General features: G+C 38.7%; 1 protein-coding gene across 11 annotated transcripts in view; it reads left to right on the forward strand.

Moving 5' to 3' along the window:
* POLA1 (DNA polymerase alpha 1, catalytic subunit) overlaps nt 1-27,500 on the forward strand; it is a 316,077-nt gene that overhangs the window by 207,956 nt on the left and 80,621 nt on the right. For 3 of the 11 annotated variants that reach the window (XM_078363406.1, XM_078363410.1, XM_078363408.1), the window contains one exon: nt 17,458-17,841. The exons of the other annotated variants lie outside the window; for them this stretch is intronic. In XM_078363406.1, coding sequence (XP_078219532.1) covers nt 17,458-17,580 — 123 coding nt within the window. In that variant the 3' untranslated portion in view covers nt 17,581-17,841. Of the gene's footprint in view, nt 1-17,457; nt 17,842-27,500 lie in introns of those variants that run through there. 11 annotated transcript variants of the gene reach the window in all.

A 27,500-nucleotide genomic window follows, 5' to 3' on the forward strand; every position in this document is an offset into this window, starting at 1 on the left:
TCCAGCTTTAATAGCAAAAGCAAATGCTAGCTAATGGCCCGTTCTCAGGAACTCGTTAAGTCATCTCTAAGCAACCACAGGATAATACACTCGTTATTTCTGCTGGTATGTTTCCTAAAAGTGAGGCGTATTGCTTTGAGCCCAGAATCTTAGTGGATCGTGCGCCTCACCTCTGTATTAACCTGTTGGCACGAGACCCTTTCTGCCGTCTTATGCCTTCTTGATGAAATTTTTATTAGTCATTTGGGTGTTCTTTTTTATTTTCTTTGCTCTTAATTTTTAGCTTTTTAACTAAAAGTGTTTTTAAGTTACCTAATGTTTTTATGTTCTATAAGATAATTTCTCCCCTTGGCTCACCTGCTGATTGGTTTTTGTTAATGATAAATTATTCAGAGCTTATGCAAAGTGTTTAATGTATTTTCCAAGTTATTATAGTAGAAGACGGACATTTGTCTTTGGATAGGAACATCTGCACTATTGAAGTTGAAGGCAGGAGTTGTTTTCTGCTCAAATTTTATATTTGTTCGCCATGATGTTTGAAGTACTCATCAGTGACCGAACACTGACTGAAAGGGGTCTGAAATACCATGGGGATTAAAAATAGCAAAACCACATGCTGAAATTAGAATTTATATTTAGACGATATATTGTCTTTCACTCACCCTGCAGAATTTTATTTTTAAGGCTGTACATTGTGTGGCTCTCTGTTTCTCATTTTAGAAACACAAGGAACTCACTGGAAAGCCAGACCTGGTTAATATAAACATAGTCTGAGTAAACATACAGGAGTTGCTATGCAGAAGAAGGGCAGAACTTTCTTCACCAACACCACATTGGTTCAGTATAATCACAAACACTGAAATTTTACTTTGTGAAAGTGACATTGTGAAATGCTGTAATAAAATTTTGCAAGGCATTTCGGGATGTATAGTTCAGCATTGAACAGGACCACCAAAGACGTAAGCAGATGCATTTCCGATGCTTCAAGAAGGGGTACGGAATGTGTGCAGGCCCTCCATGCTATCCTTCATCGTTTCCACGTTTACCTTCCTATTTCTATGCAGTGTAGTACGAAGATTGTTTGTTGGCAGCCCTGAAGGCTTTGCAGTGGTACTGAATGGTGGAAACTGAAATTTCTAAATCCTGCTAGGTTTTAGGGTAGTACCCTTTAACTGTGTTATAGGATTTCTGAGTCTAAAATCTTTCTTATAGCCTTGATAATATATATATATATATATATATATATATATATATGTATGTATATTATTTTAGGTTTCGGGGTAAATGTGAAGAATATGCAGGATAGTTGCATAGGTACATACATGGCAATGTGGTTTGCTGCCTCCATCCCCATCACCTATATCTGGCATTTCTCCCTATGTTATCCCTCCCCAGCTCGCCACCCCCTGCTGTCCCTCCCCTGTTCCCCCCAACAGACGCCTGTGTGTCATGCTCCCCTCCTTGTGTCCATGTATTCTCATTGTTCAACACCCATGTATGAATGAGAACATGTGGTACTTGATTCTCTGTTCCTGTGTCAGTTTGCTGAGAATGATGGTTTCCAGATTCATCCATGTACCTACAAAGGACACAAACTCATCATTGTTTTATGGCTGCATAGTATTCCATGGTGTATATGTGTACATTTTGCCTGTTCAGTCTATCTTTGATGGGCATTTGGGTTGGTTCCAAGTCTTTACTATTGTAAACAGTGCTGCAATGAACATACGTGTGCATGTGTCCTTATAATAGAACGATTTGTAATCCTTTGGATATATACCCAGTAATGGGATTGCTGGGTCATATGGAATTTCTATTGCTAGGTCCTTGAGGAATCGCCACACTGTCTTCCACAATGGTTGAACTAATTTCCTTGATAATTTTATATGATTTCTTCCTTCAGACATAACTTTGATGATAACCTTGATATAGGCTGTGTCTCCTTGGAATGCCAAGCAGAGATCATTTTATGCTTTGAGGTCATAGTTATAAATAATGTTGCTTATCATATACTCCAAATTCATTCAGAAATTTAGTGAGCACCTACTCTGGACCAACACTGATAGAGCCAGTAGGTATATAGCAGGAAACTAAAACTAAGTCCCTGTCCTCATGGAACTTACATTACAGTGTGGGGAGAGAGATCATAAACAATTATATGACATGGCAGGTGGCGACAAAGTACTGTGGAGAATAATTCAGCTGTGTGAGTAGGAAAGGGACTGGCACAAGTGGGAGTTGCCAATTTATGTAGGGCATCTAGGGAAGTTCTCCTTGAAACAGTAATAGTGAGCAAAGGCCAGAGGGATGTGAAACAGTGGGCTTTGCAGATATGAAGAGGAAGGGAATGTATAAGGGGCCTGGAACAGCTAGTATAAAGGGCCCAAGATAGGAGCGTGCTTGGCATATTTAAAGAATAGGAAAAGGGCCAGTGTAGCAAGAGAAAAGGGAAGGAAGGATGTGGAGAGCAGAAAGAGGTAAGGTGAGACAGTTGGGGGCACAGGGTGGAGACAGACTATGAAGGGCCATGTAAGCCATTGTAAGGGCTTTAGTATATATTCTAGGAGAAATGGGGGCTGTTCGGGAATTCTGTGCACAAGAGTGCATGAGCTGACTAAGTAGACTGCTTTGACTGCTGTAATTTAAGCAAAATACATTGATGGTAGCTTGGCCAAAGGAATAGAAGGGAATTTGTGAGAAGTGGTTGGATTCTTGATGCATGTTAAAGCTAAAACTGATAGGATTTGCTACTCCAATCCTTCTTTCCCTGTGATATTATATAGAAGGAAATGGAGGAGTGATTCCTTTTTATAGGCTAATGATTCTCAGCTGAATTCTAATATATTTAATTATTCACCTTAAAGTAAGATCTTGCCTATGGACCCCATATAGCATAGCAGTGTCCTTACGCTTAACAGACTTTAGGGGAAAAAAATGAATTGCGTTTGACTTTCAGCTCACAGTCTAGCCAATGAGACAAAATTGCAGGACCAGAGAAATACCTCTGCGCGCATGCATGCACACACATACGTGCACACACACACACCCCTCCCCCTACCTGTATACACATGTACAGATCCCTGAAAGTCATGAGAATCACAGCTGGAATCAGCCATTGTCTCAGATGGGTGTGTGTTCATATGCAGGTGTGTTGAAGGAGTGGTGGGAAGTAATTAACAACTGCTGTACTAATTTTTAATGTAAACATGTACATAAGTAGTTAGAGGAGATGATAAGAGAAGATTGCATAGAAAAAGTGAGATGTAAACTAAGACTGGTAGAATCAGTAGGATATAAATAGGTGAAGTTGAGGAGGCAGGAAGACATTCTCGTCAGTCCCTTCTCTGTGCTTCTGTTTAGAAGGTAGAGGATTTGGTGCCTTCTACTCTTTCTCTACACAGTCTGTTTAGAAGATAGTTACATTGTTAGGGAAGACAGCCTTAGGAGGCTGTATGGTTTCGACATCGAAACAGTAGATTGAAGTTGAATATTTACAGCAAACTATTCTATGATGTGACTAACTGTCAGAATCCAGTTTAGTGGTGTCAGACTATGCTTTTTTTTTTGGATGGTTATAGATTAAAGGAAAATCTTCTAGGGCAAATCTTGAAATTAAAAAAGTATTGGGAGTATGCTTCATGTTCTGTTCCTTGTTTGTATCCTTATGCCCTGTCCTTCCACCAGTCTTCCCTATCCTCTTCATTTACACTCAGCTGTCCTGTAACACAATGTATGTGTTCCTAAAAATCACTAAGCTATGGAAAATCACATAATGACAACCACACAATTTATGGAAAAACAAAGTTTAGGGCAACACACAAAAAACTTACATCAGTAATACATAAAAAAGGATATAGGAACCTAAATGAGAGCAGCGACATAGTTTCACACATCTCTAAGAGCTAAGAAATACATAAAGATTACCATAGATATGGTACTTTACCCTGAGAAAGACCTGAAGTTTGCTTATGGAAGTGGACTCAGAAGGATTGCAGCTGTGAGACATGGTGACGTACAGAATGGAAGGTTATCTAAAATTGGAAGGAAAGTTATAACAAACACCAGATGTAGATGAGTGTAGCACAGTGAACTGAGGTAGCTGGTTGATGTTTGAGGTATTTGCATGTGTGTGTTTTATATATTCCTGTGTAGCTTGGGTGCAGTTTCCTGCATTCACCTAATATTTCTTGCAGACAAAATCATGCACGAGCAAACACGAAATTCATATTATGTTCAAACTGTGCTATGATATATTAATGGCACTGGAATAAATTCTCATATTGAAAACAAGCACTGTATGTAGCAGAACCAACTGTACTTTGTTTTGTCTTGATGATTAACCAGCACCTTAACTGTCTCCCTGCTTTGTTTTCTCTTCATTCTCATAATGTACAAAGACACTCTTATTTTTAGAAAGACTGATTGGAACATCTGTCAGCCAGATAATTAAACTTACTGAATATTGTCTATCTCCAGGATCCTGGTCTGGGATGTGGGAAATAAAAAATGTTTTGAAACAATGGGTTCTGCCTTATACAGCTTGAATATGGAGAACTAAGCACAGACTTTAGAAGCAAAACAACAGTTCTTAAAATATAACAACATATAGAATTAATATATCAGTGCCGAAGAGATAGGATAAAGTAGTTAGTAAAGAGATAGGGTAAGCTGTGCTTGGTGGCTCACACCTGTAATCCCAGAATCTTGGGAGGCCAAGGTGGGTGAATCACGAGGTTAGAAGTTTGAGATCAGCCTGACCAACATGGTAAAACCCTGTCTCTACTAAAAATACAAAAATTAGCTGGGTGTGGTGGTGCGTGCCTGTAATCCCAGCTACTCAGGAGGCTGAGGCAGGAGAATTGCTTGAACCCGAGAGGCGGAGGTTGCAGCAAGCTGAGATTGCGCCACTGCACTCCAGCCTGAGTGACAGAGTGCGACTCTGTCTAAAAAAGAAAAAAAAGAGGGAGAGATAGGGTAAAGTAGATAGTAAGGTAAAGCTTCTTAGAATATATAAATTTTGATCTAGATTGTAAAGAAAATTGTGAACATGGATTGGGGAAGTATTGTCAGAAGATGAAAACCCTAGCATCAAATTCTACCAGCATTTCAGTTCCAGGTAAGATGGAGTAAGAAAAGTTCTCCTTGTCGCTCAAGTGAAAGCAACTGTAAAACCTGGACAGCGTGTATGGAGCAGTTACATGAATTCTGAAAAGTAAACAATAGCAGGTAGGTTAAAGATGAAGACCAGATTCTTGTTTTCCTTTTTTTTTTTTTGGAGACAGGGAGATAGAGTCTCGCTCTGTCAACCAGGCGGAGTGCAGTGGTATAATCAGGGCGCACTGCAGCCTTGATCTCCTGGGCTACAGTGATCCTCCTGCCTCAGCCTCCCATGTAGCTGGGACCACAGGCACTTGCCACCATGACCAGCTAGTTTTTTTTGTTTGTTTGTTTTAATAGAGACAAGGCCTTACTGTGTTATCCAGGCTGGTCTCAAATGCCTGAGCTCAAGCAGTACTCTCACCTCGACCTCCCAAAGTGCTAGGATTACAGATGTGAGCCACCATGCCTAGCCAAGACTGGATCTCAAGTACCTTTAAATCAACAATGAGTTTGCCATTTTGTCTCCTGATATTTCCCTCTCTGAATGCAAAACAGCCTAAAACCAAGTGTGGGCACAAAGCTATAGACAGAGAGCTCCAGGAGAAGCAAGTAATAGCAAAGGTAACACCCAGAGAAAATGTAGAAATGCCCATGGCTTTCTTTTGGTTTTTTTTCTTCATGCTTTCATGCATCAGTCTTCAAGTAACCCAGAAGCTGCAATGAGAGGCAGCAGGAGCCAGAACTCCAAGGGAGGGAAATCTCTTTCCTGGATCCTCTCTCTTTCTCTTTCTTCCTATCCTTTGATCCTAATTGGAGTACAGTCATAAAAATACACGAGAAGTTGAATAACTAAAGACACAGCTTTCTGACTGGAGAAATGAAAACAGGAGTTACCTGCAGACAACTAGAAGGTACCAGGAAGATGACAGACAAAGTCTTAGGGAAACCGGCCCCATAAAGTTATTTATGAGTTGGGCACAGTGGCTCACACCTGTAATCCTAGCAGTTTGGGAGGCCAATGCAGGAGGATCACTTGAGGTCAGGAGTTTGAGACCAGCCTGGCCAACATGGAAAAATCACGTCTCTACTGAAAATACAAGCATTACCTAGCATGGTGGCGTACACCTGTAATCCCAGCTACTTGGGAGGCTGAGGCAGGAGAATTGCTTAAACCCAGGAGGCAGAGATTGCAGTGAGCCAAGATTATGCCACTGCACTCCAGCCTGAGCAACAGAGGAAAACTATCTCAAAAAAAGTTGTTTATGAACTTCTGGGCCTATAGAAAGAAAGGGTCTGATTCTAATCAACATACCAAAGACATGGAGAACTGAAATAACTGTCACCCAGAACCCAGATTGACTACCTAGTAGTGCACAGAGGAGACAGATTCAAAAAACTCTGCAAAAGTTTGGACAGCTGAACTGACACAAAGTGCATGGGAACTCACAGCCCAAACTTAATGAATGAAATCAGTTTCCTGCTAAAATGAAAATATTAACAATTTTCATAGGATTGAAGCAAGACCCTGACATGCATACTATTCAAAATGTCTACGTTATAATTCTGTAAGATAGAACCAGGAAAATCCTATAAGAAGAACCAAGAAAATCTCAGATTCCATTGAGCATGTGGGAGAGACGAGCCAAAAGATATCAATGCTAAGATGACAACAATATTAGAATTATATGATAAAGACTTTAAGGTAGCTATTATCCTATCCAAGTGTTCCAACAAGTAATGGTGAACACCTTTTTGTCCCCCGAGACGGAGTTTCACTCTTTCGCCCAGGCTGGAGTGAAGTGGCATAATCTCACTGCAACCTCTGCCCCCACCAGGTTCAAGTGATTTTCCTGCCTCAGCCTTTTGAGTAGCTGAGATGATAGGTGCCCACCATCACACCCGACTAATTTTTGTGTTTTTAGAAGAGACAGGGTTTTGCCATGTTGGCTAGGCTGGTCTTGAACTCCTTACCTCAGGTGATCCGCCTGTCTTGGCCTCCCCAAGTGCTGGAATTACAGGCATGAGCTACAGCACCTGGCCAACACTTTTTAAATGAACAGAAAAATAGAAAGTCTCAACAAAGAAAGAGAATACGTAAATTATCAGGGAAACTAAATGAAAACCACCATGAGATGCCACCTTACTGCTGCAAGAATGGCCATAATTTAAAAGTCAGAAAGTAAACAGATGTTGGCATGGATATGGTGAAAAGGGAACACTCTTAGGCTACTGGTGGGAATGTAAACTAGTATAACCTCTATGGAAAACAGTATGGAGATTCCTTAAAGAACTAAAAGAATAATACCATTTGAACCAGCAGCCGCACTGCTGGGTATCTACCCAGAGGAACAGAAGTCATTATATGGAAGCCACATGCACACATATGTTTATAGCAGCACAATTTGGAATTGCAAAAATATGGAACCAACCTAAATGCCTATAAACCAACAAGTAGATAAAGAAAATGTGGTATATATACACCTTGGAATACTACTCAGCCATATAACAGAATGAAATAATGGCCTTTGTAGCAACTTGGATAGGGCTGGAGGCCATTATTCTAAGTGAAGTAACTCAGGAATAGAAAATCAAGTATCATATGTTCTCACTTATAAGTGGGGGCTAAGCTATGAGGATGCAAAGGCATAAGAATGCTATAATGGACTTTGGGGTTTTGGGGGGAAGGATGGAGGGGATGAGGAATAAAAGACTATTCATTGGGTACAGTGTACCCTGCTTAGGTGATGGGTGCATCAAAATCTCAGAAATCACTAAAGAACTTGTCTATGTAACCAAAACCACCTGTACCCCAAAAACTATTGAAATAAAAAAAATTTTTTAACTCACAGAGTGGTTGGAAACCCTCATAACGGTCTCCACCCTCCTGGTAAAAAAAAAAAAAAGAAATAGAGGATGCAAGGAAGAATTAAATGGATGTATTTTAACCAAAGAATATAATTACCAAAGCAAAAAAACCTGATGGGCTCAATCACAGAATGGCGGTGACAAGAGAAAGAGTAAATGAGCTTGAAGATAAATCAGTAGAAATTATCCAGTGTAGACCAGGCATGGTGCCTCATACCCGTGAATCTCAGCACTTTGGGAGGCTGAGGTAGCAGTTCACTTAAGACCCGGAGATTGAGACCAGCCTGGCCAAGATGGCGAAACTCCATCTCTACTAACAATAACAGTAAGAATTAGCTGGGTGTGGTGGAACATGCCTGTAATCCAGCTACTCAGGAGGCTGAGGCACAAGAATCATTTAAACCCAGGAGGCGGAGACAGCAGTGAGCTGAGATCATGCCATTGAACTCCAGCCTGGGTTATGGAGCAAGATTCTGTCTTAAAGAGAATAAAAGAAACTATCCAGTATACAGAGAGGGGAAAAGACTGGAACTGGGAAAAAAGAACAGAGCCTCAAAAACCTGTGGAAATAATAACAGAAAAATTTAACATTCATGTCATTGTAATACCAAAGAAAGAAGGACCATAGGGCCAAAAAATTATTTGAAGAAGTAATATTTGGAATTTCCTGAGTTTGACAGAAGACATGAACTTACAGATTTAAAAAGCTCAGAACCCCAAACAGGATAAACCCAAATAAATTTATTCCCAGGTAAATCATAATCAAATTGTTTAAAACAAAAAATTCTAAAAGCCAGAGAAAAATGACATATATAAGAAAAAATGAAACCCCAAGGCACATAATCGTCAGATTCAATAGGGTTGAAATAAAGGAGAGAATACTAAGGGCAGCCAGAGAGAAAGGTCGGGTCACCCACAAAGGGAAGCCCATCAGACTCACAGCAGATCTCTCGGCAGAAACACTACAAGCCAGAAGAGAGTGGGGGCCAATATTCAACATTCTTAAAGAAAAGAACTTTCAACCCAGAATTTCATATCCAGCCAAACTGAGCTTCAGAAGTGAAGGAAAAATAAAATCCTTTGCAAACAAGCAAGTACTCAGAGATTTTGTCACCACCAGGCCTGCTTTACAAGAGCTCCTAAAAGAGGCACTACACATAGAAAGGATCAACCAGTACCAGCCATTCCAAAATCACACTAAATGATAAAGAGCATCAACATAATGAAGACTCTACAACAACTAACAGGCAAAACAGCCACTTAGCATCAAAATGGCAGTATCAAATTCACACATAACAATATTAACCCTAAATGTAAATGGACTAAATGCACCAATCAAAAGACACAGACTGGCAAATTGGATAAAAATCCAAAACCCATCAGTGTGCTGTATCCAGGAAACCCATCTCACATGCAAGGATACACAAAGGCTCAAAATAAAGGGATGGAGGAAGATTTACCAAGCAAATGGAGAGCAAAAAAAAGCAGGAGTTGCAATTCTCATCTCTGATAAAATAGACTTTAAAGCAACAAAGATCAAAAGAGACAAAGAAGGCCATTACGTAATGGTAAAAGGATCGATACAACAAGAAGAGCTAACGATCCTAAACATATATGGACCCAATGCAGGAGCACCCAGATACATAAGGCAAGTTCTTAAGGACTTACAAAAGGACTTAGACTCCCACACAATAATAGTGGGAGACTTTAACACTCCACTGTCAATACTAGACAGATCAACCAGACAGAAAATCAACAAGGATATCCAGGGCTTGAACTCCGACCTGGAGCAAGCAAACCTGATAGACATTTACAGAACTCTCCACCCCAAATCCACAGAATACACATTCTTCCCAGCACCACATCACACCTACTCTAAAATTGACCACATAATTGGAAGTAAAGCACTGCTCAACAAATGCAAAACAACTGAAATCATAACAAACAGCCTCTCAGACCATAGTGCAATCAAGTTAGAACTCAGAATCCAGAAACAGACCCAGAACCGCACAGCTTCATGGAAACGGAACAACTGGCTTTTGAATGTTGACTGGGTAAACAATGAAATGAAGGCAGAAATAAAGAAGTTCTTCGAAACCAATGAGAACGAAGACACAACGTGCCAGAACCTCTGGGACACATTTAAAGCAGTCTCTAGAGAAAAGTATATAGCAATAAGTGCCCATATGAGGAGAATGGAGAGATCCAAAATTGACATCCTATCGTCAAAATTGAAAGAGCTAGAGGAGCAAGATCAAAAAAACTCAAAACCCAGCAGAAGACAAGAAATAACTAAGATCAGAGCAGAGCTGAAGGAGATTGAGACACGAAAAACCCTTCAAAAAATCAATAAATCCAAGAGCTGGTTTTTTGAAAAGATCAACAAAATAGACAGACCGCTAGCCAGATTGATTAAAAATAAAAGAACAACCAAATAGATGCAATAAAAAATGATAAAGGGGAAATCACCACAGATTCCACAGAAATTCAAACCATCATCAGAGAATATTACAAATAACTCTATGCGCATAAACTAGTAAACCTGGAAGAAATGGATAAATTCCTGGACTCCTGTGTCCTCCCAAGCCTAAACCAGGAGGAAGCTGAAACTATGAATAGACCAATAACAAGGTCTGAAGTCGAGGCAGCAATTAAGAGCCTACCACACAAAAAAAGCCCAGGTCCAGACAGGTTCACAGCCGAATTCTACCAGACACACAAGGAAGAGCTGGTACCATTTCTTCTAAAACTATTTCAAACAATCCAAAAAGAGGGAATCTTTCCCAAATCATTTTATGAGACCAACATCATTCTGATACCAAAACCCGGCAGAGACCCAACAAGAAAAGAAAACTTCAGGCCAATATCCATGATGAACATAGATGCAAAAATCTTCAATAAAATATTGGCAAGCCGATTGCAACAGCAAATCAAAAAACTTATTCATCATGATCAAGTAGGATTCATCCCGGGGATGCAAGGCTGGTTCAACATACGCAAGTCTATCAACGTAATTCACCACATAAACAGAACCAAAAACAAAAACCACATGATTATCTCAATTGACGCAGAGAAGGCATTTGACAAAATTCAACAGCCCTTTATGCTAAAAACCCTCAATAAACTCGGTATCGATGGAACGTATCTCAAAGTAATAAAAGCTATTTATGACAAACCAACAGCCAATATCATACTGAATGGGCAAAAACTGGAAGCATTCCCTTTGAAATCTGGCACTAGACAAGGATGCCCTCTTTCACCACTCCTATTCAATATAGTACTGGAAGTTCTAGCCAGAGCAATCAGGCAAGAAAAAGAAATAAAGGGTATTCAAATAGGAAAGGTGGAAGCCAAATTGTCTCTATTGCAGACGACATGATAGTATACCTAGAAGACCCCATTACCTCAGCCCAAAAACTCCTGAAACTGATAAGCAACTTCAGCAAAGTCTCAGGAAAAAAAAAGCAATGTGCAAAAATCACAAGCATTCGTCTACACCAATAACAGACTTAAAGAAAGCCAAATCAAGAGCGAACTGCCATTCGCAATTGCTACAAAAAGAATAAAATACCTTGGAATACAACTCACAAGGAACGTAAGAGACCTCTTCAAGGAGAACTACAAACCACTGCTCAACGAAATCAGAGAGGACACAAACAGATGGAGAAATATTCCATGTTCATGGTTAGGAAGAATTAATATCGTGAAAATGGCTATACTGCCCAAAGTAATTTACAGAATCAACGCTATCCCCATCAAGCTACCATTGACTTTCTTCACAGAACTGGAAAAAACCACCATGAACTTCATATGGAACCAAAAGAGAGCCCACATAGCCAAGTCAATTCTAAGCAAAAAGAACACAGCGGGGGGCATCACACTACTGGATTTCAAACTATACTACAAGGCTACAGTAATCAAAACAGCATGGTACTGGTACCAAAACAGAGATATAGACCAATGGAACAAAACAGAGGCACCGGAGGCAACACAACATACATACAACTATACAATCTTTGATAAACCTGACAAAAGCAATGGGGAAAGGATTCCATGTTTAACAAATGGTGTTGGGAAAACTGGCTAGCCATGTGCAGAAAGCAGAAACTGGACCCCTTCCTGACACCTTACACTAAAATTAACTCCAGATGGATTAAAGACTTAAACGTAAGACCTGGCACCATTAAAAACCCTAGGAGAAAATCTAGGCAAAACTATCCAGGACATAGGAGTAGGCAAGGACTTCATGAACAAAACACCAAAAGCATTGGCAACAAAAGCCAAAATAGACAAATGGGACCTAATGAAACTCCACAGCTTCTGCACGGCAAAAGAAACAGTCACTAGAGTGGATCGGCAACCAACAGAATGGGAAAAAATTTTTGCAGTCTACCCATCTGACAAAGGGCTGATATCCAGAATTTACAAAGAACTTAAACAGATTTACAGGAAAAAAACAAACAAGCCCATTCAAAAGTGGGCAAAGGATATGAACAGATACTTTACGAAAGAAGACATATATGAGGCCAACAATCATATGAAAAAATGCTCATCGTCACTGGTCATCAGAGAGATGCAAATCAAAACCACATTGAGATACCATCTCACGCCTGTTAGAATGGCGATTATTAAAAAATCTGGAGACAACAGATGCTGGAGAGGATGTGGAGAAAAAGGAACACTTTTACACTGTTGGTGGGAGTGTAAATTAGTTCAACCACTGTGGAAGACAGTGTGGCGATTCCTCAAGGCCTTAGAAATATAAATTCCATTTGACCCAGCAATCCCATTAGTGGGTATATATCCAAAAGACTGTAAATCGTTCTACTATAAGGACACATGTACACGAATGTTCATTGCAGCACTGTTTACAATAGCAAAGACCTGGAATCAACCCAAAAACCCATTGATAATAGACTGGATTGGAAAAATGTGGCACATATACACCATGGAATATTATGCAGCAATCAGAAATGATGAGTTCGTGTCGTTTGTAGGGACATGGATGAATCTGGAGAACATCATCCTCAGCAAACTGACACAAGAACAGAAAATGAAACACCGCATATCCTCACTCATAGGTGGGTGATGAAAAATGAGAACACATGGACACAGAAAGGGGAGTACTAAACACTGGGGTCTATTGGGGGGAAAAGGGGAGGGCCAGTGGGATGGGGAGGTGGGGAGGGATAGCCTGGGGAGAAATGCCAAATGTGGGTGAAGGGGAGAAGAAAAGCAAAGCACACTGCCATGTGTGTACCTACGCAACTGTCTTGCATGCTCTGCTCATGTACCCCAAAACCTATAATCCAATAAAAAATTAAAAAAAAAAAAGAAAAAATGATTTAAATTATGATATATTTCACAAACCATGGAGGCCAGAGGAAGTGGAAAATTTTGGAAGTGTTTAAACAGTTATCAACACAAGTTTCAATATCCAGCAAAAACATACTCTCCAGGAGCAAAAGTGAAAGAAAGACATTCTCAGATGAGTAGGATAATTCATTGCTGGCTGACCAGCTTTGAGAATTGCTAAAGGTAGTTATTCAGAGAGAGGGGAAATGAATACTGGAGGAAACTTGGAACATCAGAGATGATGGAAAAGCAACAAAAATGGGACGTATAATAAACTATTTTTCTCCTCTTGAGTTTGTTGAAATATATTTTACAGGTGAAAACAAAAATTATAGCATTGTCTGATGGATTTTCAATGTACATAGACGTAATATAGAAGACAGCTACATCATGAAGAGAGACGGAAATGGGGTCTCTGATTTTGCATTCACTTGAAGTGGTAAAATTTTAATTCTAAGTACATACATTGACATACTAAAGTATAGACTATATAAAGAGATGTCAAAAACACAATAATAGCTAAATTATAATAAAATTTAGAGTGTTCAAATAACCAACAAGAGGGCAGAAAATGGGAAAGAGGAAGGAATAAACAGAAAATAAATAAGAAAATGGCAGCCCCAAATCCAAACATGTCAGTGACCACATTAAATGTAAATGTTGTAAATGTGTATACATCAAATCTTCAGAATGATTTTTTAAAAATGACGCAACTCTAAGCTGCCTTCAAGAAACTCAGTTTAAATAGAAGAATATTGGTATATTAAAGCAGAAAATGGCTAAAGGCATACCATGCAAATACTAATCGAAAGGAAGTTAGAGTGGATATATTAGTAGCAGAAAATTAGACTTCAGATTAACGAAAATGATTAGAGCTAAAGAGAAATACTGCATAATTATAAAAGAGCTAATTCACCAGGAATAATAATTCTAATTGTATATGCACCTAACAACAGAGCTTCAGAATACTAGAAGCAAATTTGGCAGAAAGGAAAGGAGAAATAGGTAATCCACAATTATATTTGGCAACTGTAATACTACTCTCTCAACAGTTGATAGAAATACTGGACATAGAACCAGCAGGGATATAGAACTGACAACTGAATCTGATTAGTATTTGTAAAACATGCTACTTAACAATAGTGCCATGCACGTTCTTTTCAAGTATACATGGAACATTCAACAAGATAGACCATTTTCTGGGTCATAAAACAAACCTTAGTGAATTTAAAATAATTGAAATCAAATTATATTCTTGAACCATAATGGAATTAAATTGTAGAAATCAATAAAAGAGTGATAGGAAAATTTTCAAGTACTTAGAAATTAAATAGCATACTTCTTAATAATCTGTGGGTCAAATAAGAGGTATTAAGGAAACTTAGAAACTATTTTGAACTGTGTGAAAATGAAAATACCAAAGAGTAAAAACACAATATACACTGTGATGTGTACTGTAATACAAAGTAGGTCAGTTACCAATACTCATTTATTCATCATGAACATACAACGTCAGTAAAATACTCAAATAGAACGTTTTAAGGTATTGGTATATTCACCCAGTTGATAAAATCACCCAGTTAATTTGACAGCTAAGTTGTAATCAGGTTGTTAGAATCAGGTGAGTAAATGAGAAAGTTAAAAACCTGAACAAAGTAGGAAGATGCAGCCAAAGCAATGCTTAGAGGAAAATGGATAGTATTAAATGTTTATATGAGTAAATACCCCGAGTTTGCACCTTAAAAAATAGAAAAACAAGAGTAAAAGCCAAAGCAAGCAGAGGGAAGAAAATGCTAAAGATGAGATCATAAAGCAATGAAACTGAACACAGGAAAATGGAGAAAATCAATGAAACTAAAATTTGTACTTGTAAAAATCAATAAAATTGATAAGCCTCTAGCAAGGCTGACAAAAATAAAAGAGAAGATACAAATCAGCAATATCCAGAATTCTGGACCCCCATGGACTTCTTTAAAAAATAGTAAGGGAATACTCCACATATTTGACAATGTAAACATAATGGACCAATTCCTGGAAAACCATAAACCCTAGAACTCATCCAGGATGGAACAGATAACCTCAATAGTCCAATATTATGTTTATTAAAGAAATTGTATTTGTAGTTAAGAGGAAAGCAAAAAAGGAAAGTAACATTGGCGGTATCAATGCCTAGTTTTAATACTACAAAACTACAGTAATCAAGACAGTGTAGAACTGGCAAAATGAGACACCTAGACCAATGGAAGAGAATAGACTTTCACAAGTGTGGCCATACCTTATACAAAAATTAACTCCAAGTATATCATAGGTCTAAATGTAAAACTTGTAAGCAGTAATGCATAAGAGAAAGTCTTCATGACCTAGGGTTAGGCAAAGCATTTTTAGACATGAGACTAAAATCATCCATAAAAGAAAAAAGTTGATCACATGGACTTCATCAAATTAAAATCCTTTGATCTGCAAAAGACACTATTAAGGCAGTGACCACCAGAGACTGGGAGAAAATGTTTTCAAATTACGTATCTAACAAAGGTCCTGTATCCAGTAAATATAAGGAATTCTCAAAACTCTTAAAACCTTGACAAGGGCTGGGCACAATGACTCACACCTGTAACCTCAACACATAGGAGGTTACTCTGCCTGGGTGACAGAGTAAGACCCTGCCTCAAATCTTAAAAAATAAATAAAAGTAAAACTGAACAAGATATGGCTCCACACCTATTAGAATGGCTAAAATATACTAACAATATCAAAAGCTGGTGAGGATGCAAAACAACAGGAGCTCTCATACGTTGCTGGTGGGAATGTAAGTGGTATCGCCACCCCAGAAAAGGTTGACACTTGCTTATAAAGGGTAATCTACACTTGACATATGACCCAGCAGTCCTTCTCCTGGGTATTTACCCTAGAGAAGTACAAACTTACGTTCATTCAAAAACCTGTACATGCATGTTTATAGTATCTGAATTCATAATAGTCTAAAACTGGAAACTTTGAAGAGACTGTAGTACTCTTTTTTTTTTTTTTTTTTTTTTTGAGAAGGAGTTTTGCTCTTGTTGCCCAGGCTGGAGTGCAATGGCGTGATCTTGGCTCACCGCAACCTTCGCCTCCCAGGTTCAAGTGATTCTCTTACCTCAGCCTCCCAAGTAGCTAGGAATTCAGGCATGTGCCACCATGCCTGGCTAATTTTTTGTATTTTTAATAGAGACGGGGTTTCTCCATGTTGGTTAGGCTGGTCTCGAACTCTCAACCTCAGGTGATTCACCCGCCTCAGCCTCCCAAAGTGCTGGGATTACAGGCATGAGCTACTGCACCCAGTGAGAAACTGTGGTACTTTCATATCGTGGAATACTGCTCAGCAATATAAAGGAAGTGACTACTGATACACCCAATAGCTTGGATGAATAGCAGAGGCATTGTGCTAAATGAAAAAAGTCTAGACTCAAGGCTAGATTCTGTATGATTTCATTTCTTCAAAATAAACTATAATGATTGAGAATGGAAGAGTGGTTGGTATGGGTTAGAGAATGGTATGACAGCAAACTTGACAGTATGAGGGAGGTTTGAAGCATGATAGGACTATTTTTCAGCCTGATTGTGGTGGGTGTTGCATGTGTTTAAAAAGTCATGGTAAGGCCGGGCATGGTGGCTCATGGCTGTAATCCCAGCACTTTGGGAGGCTGAGGCAGGCAGATCACCTGAGGTCAGGAGTTCAAGACCAGCCTGGCCAACATAGCAAAAACCTGTCTCTATAAAAAATGCAGAAATTAGCCAGGCATGGTAGCACGTGCCTGTAAACCCAGCTACTTGGGAGGCTAAGGCAGGAGAATCACTTGAACCCAGGAGACAGAGGTTGCAGTGAGCCAAGATTACGCCATTGTAGTTGAACCTAGGTGACAAGAGTGAAACTCCGTTTAAAAAAAAAATTTTTTTTTAAAGTTGTGGTACCGAGCCGGGCACACTAGCCTATGCCTGTAATCTCAGCTACTCATGAGGCTGAGGCAGGAGGTTTGCTTGAGACCAGCCTGGGCAACATAGCGAGACCCTGTCTCAAAAAAAAAATATCGTGGAACTGTACCCCACCAGTCAGTTTTACTGTGCAATAATTTTTAAAGTAAGATTTTTTCTTAAAAATAGAGTTACTGTGGCCTGATGATAAGAAGATACAACTCTGCTTCAAGAAATTCTATGAATGTCCAACATTCAGATTATCGCAAGGTATTTCCCAAAACTGCCACACTGAAGACAAGACACACCTAAATATATGTCACTGGGAGCCTCCGCTGAACTTTTTGGCCAGGAATCCATACCAAGGAACAAGTATCCAACTATGACAAAGGAACGAAACCTTCATATTCTCCTTGCTAAAGCACATTTGTGAAAGTAAAATATCTCCTCCCCCCCACCACCCAAAAAAATAAAAGTCATTCCTAAAAATTGATGGAATAGATTTGGACATCAGAGTGTCATGCCATTCATGCAAGTTCTAGCCCTTCAAATAAAAATGTAAAGCCTTAAAAACATGACACTGTTTTGAATAGGAAAATCTAGATTTATGGAGCAGTGTGTGTTTTTGACAATACTAGTTCCACATTCTTTTATGTAACATAGGCATCAGTTTGTTTAGTTATCATTCTTTTATTTATCCAGGGCGAGCATAGATAGCATCATAGGGAACAAGAGACTGTCCTGATTTGTTTTCTCTTTGTTTCACTACAGCCAGCATTCTGGAACCCCTTTCAAACATCCCTTCCTGTGGGTTAAGGGAGATCATTTAAAAATAAACAGACCACACAAAAAAAGAGCACAGGTTCTAAATTTTTGTAATAATAATTGAAAATGTAAATTAGTTTCAATCAAGTTCCTTTTGTTCTCCTGGTTTAAAATTGCTGGTTAAGGTTATTTTGCATTCACGAATGTTAAACAGTATATCTGAGCAAGGTGAAATAGATTACAGTGGAGTCACATTGGTGGGTGGGACCTCCTACAGGCTTGCAGATGACTGAAGGCTCCAACTGCCTCCAAAGGCTTCTGCTTAAGCCCCACCCACCTATTAAAGTTCTGAACGGGAACAATATTCCAATAAAGGTATTTTCTTTCCTATTATTTTATTTCATAATGGCTCTGATTGTATACCATTTCATATTAGGCTTAAAAAATTCACATCCTCTTCTTCAGTTAATGATATGTTCTTTTCATGCCTATGTTGGAGAACCTAAAGCTCTAGTTCCTAAATTCTTGATACACTTTTTGACATTTTTTACTAGCATAAAGTGTTTGAAGCTGCATTCTGTAGGTGAGGACCTAGACCCTATCCAGTGACATCCCTAGAGTATTTCTGTTTCTATTTGTTTTATATATGAGGTTGCTGTATAAGGGTTTATCTAAAAAAAAAAAAAAGAAGATTCCATTACTAAAAAAATATTTGAACACCACTCACCTGGACAAATAAAAATCACAGATAATGAGAACTTGAGTTTTTAACTAGTTGTCTCCACTTCCCATCCCTCTAAACTTTGAGTGTTGCTAACAGCAAAATTTGACTATTTTCATCCTTTATTTGTGAACATTGGAAAAGTGTTTATTGAATACCTTCTATATGCCTGTACCGTATTTCAAGGGGATGCGTTACTTTGTCTTACTTTGCCTTTGGAAAAACTGCTGAGAAGTGAAGTGGCTAAGGCAGAAAAGGGGAAGAATAAGGACATGGATTATCTGTCTCAGAGTAATTTAGTGCCACAGGTATGTACTGACTAATGTACCAGACCTTCAAATGAGATAAATGGGCAGTAAAAAGTGATTTCAGAGAAACAGACCTGCTAGAGCCCAGGCTGAGGCACTTCTGTTATAATCATCGAAAATTACAGAACAAGTAGAGTCAAGAGGAATGCAGAAGAAACAAAACACTTTGATGTTAATACACCCTGCAAAGGAATCAGATAAGATATTGGCATAACATAAGCTTAGGAATTGAAGAATTCCTGTGTTGTTGATCCTTGAACCTTTTGTTCAAATCCCAGCTAGAGTGTGATACACGGGTAAGACAGAAAATTGCCAGTGGAGTGGCATCTAAATATGTCGGCTGGAATGAAGCCTATCACAAGAACCTAAGAACTTTTTTTTTTTTTGAGACAGAGTGAGGCTCTATGTCTCAAAAAAAAAAAAAAAAAAGTCCAATCTAATGGACTCCACTAAGTCATCTTTTAGAACGAGAATTACTATCTATGTCTCATTATGATGGCTAGTTAGGATAAAGAGCCTGTGTCCTTCAGAGCCTAGCAGCCATGTTTAGGGGTGAGCTGTATGAATGTATTTCATTGATTGAGCTGGCTAGAACAGGGTAATGGCCAAATGTAGTCTAACCAGTAGAACTGAATATTGACCAAAATTAAGTCTTAATTAATGAAATAGGACATAGTTAATGTGAATCGAGGGTTTACCATGTGCCAGACAGTACCAAACACTTTATATTCATTGTCTCATTTAATCCTTGCGACATTCTGATGGATATTTTACAGCTGGGTAAACCAAGTCTTCAGGAGGTTAAAGGACTTGTCCTAAATGATAGAACCAGGATTTGAAGCAGTCTGTCCAACTCTAGAAGCCACACAATTAACTACTATTTTATATCTATATTTACCTGTTGTCATTAATGTGAGACCAAATGATACCAAAAAGAAAAGTTTGAGATTAGTGAGCAAAGATCTCTTCAAAATCTACCTCTACACTTTCTGTTAAAGGATGACTGACACACACCCCACCACCACCATAAAAAAAGGAAAAACACACACACACAAAATTTATGGAATATTCCTGAAAAATTTTATTGTTACATATGTGAGTCTATGCTGTTCTATACTGTTACTAAAACTACATTTATAGCTGTAATTTGTTTCATAGTAGCTTATAAGGGATATAACTGACTGACATAAACAGTCTAAAACAAAGACTGTAGAGATACATTAAAGGTTTGTTGTAGCCAAATTTAACCCCCAAACAAGATTAAAAGCAAACGTATACCAGCCACTATGTTTCAGGCACTGTTCTAAGCATTTTCTCTATTTAAACTCATTTAATATGCACCGTAATCCTATGAGGTACTGTTACTCCTGCTTTACAGATGAGGAGACAGTGGTTAGATGCTGTCTTTATGTACTTCGTGTTACTATTAATATGAAAGAATACCTGAGTCTGGGTGATTTATAAAGAAAAGGTGTTTATTTGACTCGTGATTCTGATGTCTGGAAAACTTCAAAACAAGATTGGGCATTTGTATTAGATGAGGGCCTCAGGCTGCTTCCACTCATGGGGAAAGGTGAAGGAGATCACATGGTGAGAGAGGAAGTGAGAGAGAGAGTGGGGAGGGGAGAAGTGAGGCACTTTTTAACAACCAGATCTAAAAGGAATTAATAGAGTAAGAACTCACGTAGAGCCACTCCTCCCCTTAGTAAGGGCGGTCATCTTTTTGTGAGAGATCTACCGCCATAATTGAAACACCTTCCATTAGGGCCCTCCTCCAACATTGGCGATCAAATTTCAACATGAGATTTGGAGGAGACAAACATCCAAACTATAGCAGATATCTTGCCCAAGACCACACATTTAATTCAAAAGTAGAGTTGGATTTGAACCCAGTCTGGTTCCATAGTGTGTGTTCTTAACTACACCATACTTGTCTCATTTTGTATTTTTACATGCAGTAGTTTAAAATACCTTGGCTTTACTTAACACCTTTCTTCTAAAGAACTTATTCTGCTAGCCTCCTGATTCTGGCTATGCCAGAATTAGTTTTTGTGGGTGTCTGTTTATCTCAGGGAACTTCCCAAAGACAAATGTTCACAGCTAATAAATAGTTACAATACTCACTGCCATTTACTTAGCACTCATTTTATGCCAGGTACTTTACTATTTCCCATACATTATCTCATTGAATCTTCATAACAGTGTCTTTGAGGTCATGTTTCCCCCACCACCACCATTTACAAATGAGAGGTTACTTGGCCTCTCTGAGCCTCAGTTTTTTCATTTGAAAACCTGAGAAAGTCTCTTGACTTTCTGTTAGGTATTTCTAAAGCCAAAAGAACACTTTTTCAAGTATATACATAGACTGCAGAACATAAACTTTACTTCTAGGAACTCAAATTTTGACGTTTTTCTTTTTTACTTTAGTTTTTAGGTTCTGGGGTACATGTACAGGATATGCTGGTCTGTTACACAGGTAAATGTGTGCCATGGTGGCTGCTGTACCTATCAACCCATCACCTAGGTATTAAGCCCAACACACATTAGCTATTTTTCCTAATGCTCTCCCTTCCCCAACAAATTTTTTTTTTGTTTTGAGACAGAGTCTCACTCTGTCACCAAGACTGGAGTGCAGTGGCATGATCTCAGTTCACTGCAATCTCCACCTCCCAGATTCAAGGGATTCTCCTGCCTCAGCCTCCCAAGTAGCTGGATCTACAGGTGTGTACCACCATGCCCAGCTAATTTTTGTATTTTCAGTAGAGACGGGGTTTCACCATTTTGGCTGGGCTGGTCTCAAACTCCTAACCTCAGCTGGTCCATCTGCCTTGGCCTCCCAAAGTGCTGGGATTATAGGCATGAGCCACTGAGCCCTGCCATCCCCCCAACAAATTTTGACATCTTTTTTTTTTTTGCCAATCAGTTTGAGCTTATGAGGTTGCTCAGGTTAGCCTTGAACTGATGACCTCGCCTTCGCGAGCTCCATGACCTCCAGCGGGAATTTTGACATCTTTTAAATCAAAGGCACAATTTCTAAAGGTACTTCTCAATGAAGAACAAGAATTATAAAATTAAGGTGACATAGTTAGGTGTTGGGTCCCTAGCATAACAATGGAACGCATTGGAAAGCTTGTCTATTTGGCTTGGTCAGTTTCTCATTGCAGACTTTGCCTCTCGGCCCCAGGCCCAAGACCTTTTCTGTGGCCCTGTGCTTCAGCCACTTTGACGTGTAGTGAACTATACCCTGAATGTGACATCATTGTAGCCTAACTGTGTGAAGGAGGTAACAGGTGCATGTGAATAGACTGTTTCTGGCACAAAGCAAGTGTGTCAGATTGAAAACTGGCCACAAAAGAAATGATTAACACATCGAATGACATAGTTGAAAATGCATCAATGAAACGTGGCGTAATAAAAACATCAAAGGGCTTGGACACTGAAAACCTAGCAGCAAGTGTTGGCTCTGCCACTTACTAGCTGCTTGACCTAAGGCAAGCCCAGTAACCTCTTTGAGCCTCAGCTTTCTTCTTTGTAAACTGAAGGTAATCAGAATAGCTAGCTCACATATTGAGCATCAAATGGGAGAAACTATAATGCAAAGTAGAGTGTCAAATTGATATTAATCTATCATACTGAACTTCATTAAGCCCCTCCTTTAGCTAATCGTGATTTAATCCATATGCAGCATGCATATATGGACTTTTTTTTTTATCTTGTTCAGTCCTAGACCAGCATTTCATGCCAAGATGTTTGTTATTGTTTGGAAATAAAAATATATGCAGACTTCTCAGTTCTAGCTATGAATAATCTATTTTTACTCTACCGGTTTTTCTAAGAGGTTTCAAATAAACCACAGCTACCCATTTACTGACCAGATCTAGTATTATAAACAGGTGACTTCACCTTGATGAACTAAGGGAAATAATCCCAATTTCCCCTGACCTCACAGGGCTGTTTTAAGGATTGAATACTTTGAAAAAATATCACATACTATACAAGTGCAAAGGTTTTGAATTCTTGTGTGTTTTTTAATTGTTTAAGAGAGTAACTAATTTACTTATTGAGCAGGCATATTGATAAAAATATTTTCAGAAATAAAAAAATGAATGTGACCATCAAAGACTTCTCAGTGCAGCATCGGAACTAAAACATACAAATAATTCTGTTAGAAAATGAAAGGTGAAGCATGCCATTAAAAATTATAGAAAGACAGTGGTTGACATGAAGAGAGAGATGTATAAATGGAAATATCCACATCTAACTGTTACAGGATTGGAAAAGATGTACCCACACCAGACTGTAAGCTTCTGCAGTCTTATAGTGTTTTTCTCTTGTCCCCTGATGTAGCCCTAGCAGCTAGAACAGTGCCTTGGCCTGTAGTACTTTCTCAGTATGTTAGATGAATGAATAGTTGTCTTTCTCATGAGCATGGATGGCTCATGCTATGACAGTGGGCTGACTTTAACTTGTCCTATATTTCCATAAGAAGCAGAACTTGTTCTGAGATGTCACCTAACCCAGAATCTACCTTATGATCCAGGTCAAATTAAAAGGTTAAGTTTTCATCCTGATGTTACTCCAATGTATTTATAGTAGCCATGTATATTTATTTTAGTCAATGTTGATATTTGTTTATCACAGCACCAAGGGTCCAGTTATTAAGATATTCGAAAGCTTATAAAACATTCCACATGTCAATTTTGCCTATTTTTTGTGGATGGGGGTGGAATGGGAAATAATGGAGGATTTTTATTTTAACAAGATAATGTGCCAGGGAAGAAGGACAAGTGGCTTTTTTTGGCCAATAGGAAGACAAAGTCACATTGAAATTTTTCATCTAGTTTAGATCTGAAAAGAAATCCTAGAAATTACCAAATTGAAGAAACTGAAATACCCCCCACCTTTTTTTTCTGAGGCAGGATCTCTTTGTGTCACCCACACACACTGCAGTACAGTGGCATGAACATAGCTCACGGCAGCCTTGAATTCCTGGGTTCAAGGAGGTCCTCCTGCATCAGCCTCCCAAGTAGCTGGGACTACAGACATGTGCTATCATACCCAACTAGTTTATTTTAATTAATTAATTTTTTTTTTGTAGAGAGAGGGTCTTGCTGTGTTGCCTAGGCTGGTCTCAAACTCTTGGCCTCCCAAAGCACTAGGATTACAGGCATGAACCGCTACTCCTGGCTCCATTTTTTCCAAATAAGATTTCATGCAAGATTCCCATCTATAAAACAGATAAACATTTTATCAATATGATGTCTATTTTAACTTTGTTTTTTACAAGTCTGTCACTGAGAACACCAGTTAATATATTGGGGTCTTAAATGTCTTAAAAGTTGATATGTAGCACATGTCAGTGAACCTTTTAAATTTTTTAATGAATATATACTTTCATAAATGAAATTAGAATCAAATATCTGGAGAAGCCCCTGAGGCCCACAAATAACAATACTAATCTAGCCCTACCCATTCATACTGTAGATATGGAGTTTGAAACTATGATCTATAGAACCTCATTCTATCTCTACATTTTACTTCATGATGTGGTACTATTAATAAATCTGAAGTTGGCTGACTGTCTCAGCACTTCCAGGTTTTAAGGGTTTCTCCAGCTTAAACATCAATAAACATTTGGGGCCATCTTAAAGTTCCAGTGGAATCCAAGGGAATGACTTACAAACCTTGATTTTTATATTATTGTTTCTTCTGGTTTGAAATTTGTATTTAAATTTTTATTGTGGTATTGATACATGCTTAGTTGTAAGAGGGGACAGATTCAATCTTTTTTTGATATTAGGTTAACCTAGAAATAATGACATTGAGAAAGCCTTCTGAAGGGAGGGTAGTAAATTCAAGGTAGAGTCCGAGGATTGTCCTCAGTCCCAGTGAAGACCCCATGGCCAATATTTGGATATTTCAACATCTGCAGTATTGAAGCCAGCCGTGTCTCCTCAGATGGAAATTGCCATGTGCAGAATGACTTGATAGAAAATGGTGTACATTCTATATAATCTTCTAACAGCAGAATGCGACCAGTGGCACTTCCCCTAAAAAAAATAAATTACCCGAAATTTGCAGCACATTCATATTCAATTTCATCACAGCAGATGCTCATTAGTATGTTGTTATTAATTGGTATTCACTTTAGGTTTTGTTTAAAATGAAGATAATAATTAGGTTTTAATTACTGCATCATTCTGGGGGGGGGTTGTCTGTGGGGAGAGGGAAAGAGTGAAATGCCTCTTAAAGCACTGAAATATTTCCTGATGCTTATTCAGCAACGTGTGTTGCCAAAGACTTTGAAAAATAACTTCATCTTTACAAAAAAAGGATTCTGAAATGAAGAAATTACTGTGTGTTTTTTAAGCCCATCGTTATCAAGAACTTGCTGTAAATTGTCTACTTGATGGACATACTGAATCAGATGATAATGTGCACCACCATTCTTTCTAATCAAATTACCAAAAAGACTTCTTGGAAAAGTAACCCTCACAAGCGGCTGATTAATGAAGTGGTGGCAATGTTTTGTATTAGAACTAATTGAAGTAATCCAAATAAGTTATTTCTGTAGCCTATGGAAATAATTTCCTTTGCAAAGAAGTACAGTGGAGTTGGCAAACCAGTATTTTTTTTTCACCCTCTGTTGTTCCACATTTGCAGAGTAGCTAAGTTAACATAGATATTGCAAATAAAATGGATAGAAAACGAAGTAATTGAGTGGCAGGGAAAACAAAGTTTATTTCAACCTTTTTATAATCGAGACTAATAATTTACGTAAAGCCTAAAGGTGTATGGAAATTGAACGATGCTGGAATTCAAAGGCATATCTTTAGTAAAATGCTGTAGAAGTAGCAGTTTTTAATGCATTCACTTAAAAGAAACATTCATGTTCAAGAGTTTAAACATGTTCCTTAGACAAAACTTCCTGGAGAACCTATGGCCCACATGGCATTGTGTTGTCTTCTACAACCGTGCACAAATCAAACCCTCCAGAAGCTTATAGTCTAAATCAGGAAATGTATAGGATCTATCACATATCCACTGTGTACTTTGTAGCAGTCATGGTGCTAGGTGCTTTTTGTATGATATCTTGTTATTTTAACATTCCTGAGATATGTTAGCCTTGTTTTACACATGGAGAAATTGAGGTATGAATATGTTAAGCAATTTGTCAAAGGTCACCGAAGCCTTTAGTGGTAGAAATAAATTTCAAGCCAGATTCAGTCTGACCCAAAGCCTAGGATCTTTCTGCTATTCCAGTCTTCCATGGGGAGATACACATAAGACACATTAGAAGTCAATTCAAAGGATTAGTGTTGTATCATTAGGCAATATGTCAAAGCTAAATGAGAGGTGTGAGACAGATTTTTTGAATCTCTTCCTTCCATAAACATTTGTTGCGGGCCAGGTGCATGCCGGGCTGTGTCCTAGGTACTAGGAGTGCGGAGGGGAGGTGGTCCCTGCCCTTAGCATCTCACATTCTAGGAGGCTCAAGGGGTGATCAAACCAGTGAGGACTAACTGGGGTGGGAGCTCTAGGTTGGAGGGTGTAGTGAGCCATGTAGACACAGGAGAAGCAACTATGTCTTTCAGGTGGAAATTGAACAGGCAGAATCATGGAGACGAAAGGCTTCCCGAAAATGATGATGACTGGGGTCTGGTGAGGTAGATAGTAACAGATTGGATCTTTAATCAAGACTGGAAGGAAAGACTTGAAAGCGGTAGAATTGCTTGGGCATGGGTGCAGAGGAAGGAAGGATACATTGCCCGACTGTAGCTGGGATGGTGATATCACACACTTTATCATGTGTGTGGCGAGGGTGCTAGTATGGGTTTTTCAGCAAAGACTATCCTAAGCTGGTTTTTCATTTCTAGATATGTACCTCATGATCTCTGTCAGTACTAGTGAGGTTTAGAGTTCTGAATCTGCTATATGGTATGATACCTACATTTAACTGTATCTTCACCATTTGGGAAGTAATGGGGTTTGATACACCTTCATTATATTTTACAGTTATAGCGAGTGCTGGATTATCTATGCTTATAGTAGAACAATGGTGTTTACTTTGGGGGTATGTTTTGGGGTTTTTGGCAGCTAATTTTCCTTCATGATTTGATATTTTTCAGGCTTCACCCAAGTGAATTTTACTTGAATGAGAATGTACCAGTTGATGATGCAAGGAGGCAGGCCTTGCATGTTCTGCGTTGTATGAGGGTGATAACTTGAGATTAAGATTTTGCTGTGGATAATCTCTAAGGTCATGAGCTCAAGTCTTCATACTTCATACCTCAAGGAATTTAATTCAGGGGCAAGTCACGTTAAGAGATGATTTTTGATCTGAGGCGGGCGGATCAAGAGGTCAGGAGATCAAGACCATCCTGGCTAAAGTGGTGAAACCCCGTCTCTACTAAAAATACAAAAAATTAGCTGGGTGT

The sequence above is a fragment of the Callithrix jacchus genome, chromosome X (genome assembly GCF_049354715.1).
Source record: "Callithrix jacchus isolate 240 chromosome X, calJac240_pri, whole genome shotgun sequence".
In the NCBI taxonomy this organism is placed as follows: Eukaryota; Metazoa; Chordata; class Mammalia; order Primates; family Cebidae; genus Callithrix; species Callithrix jacchus.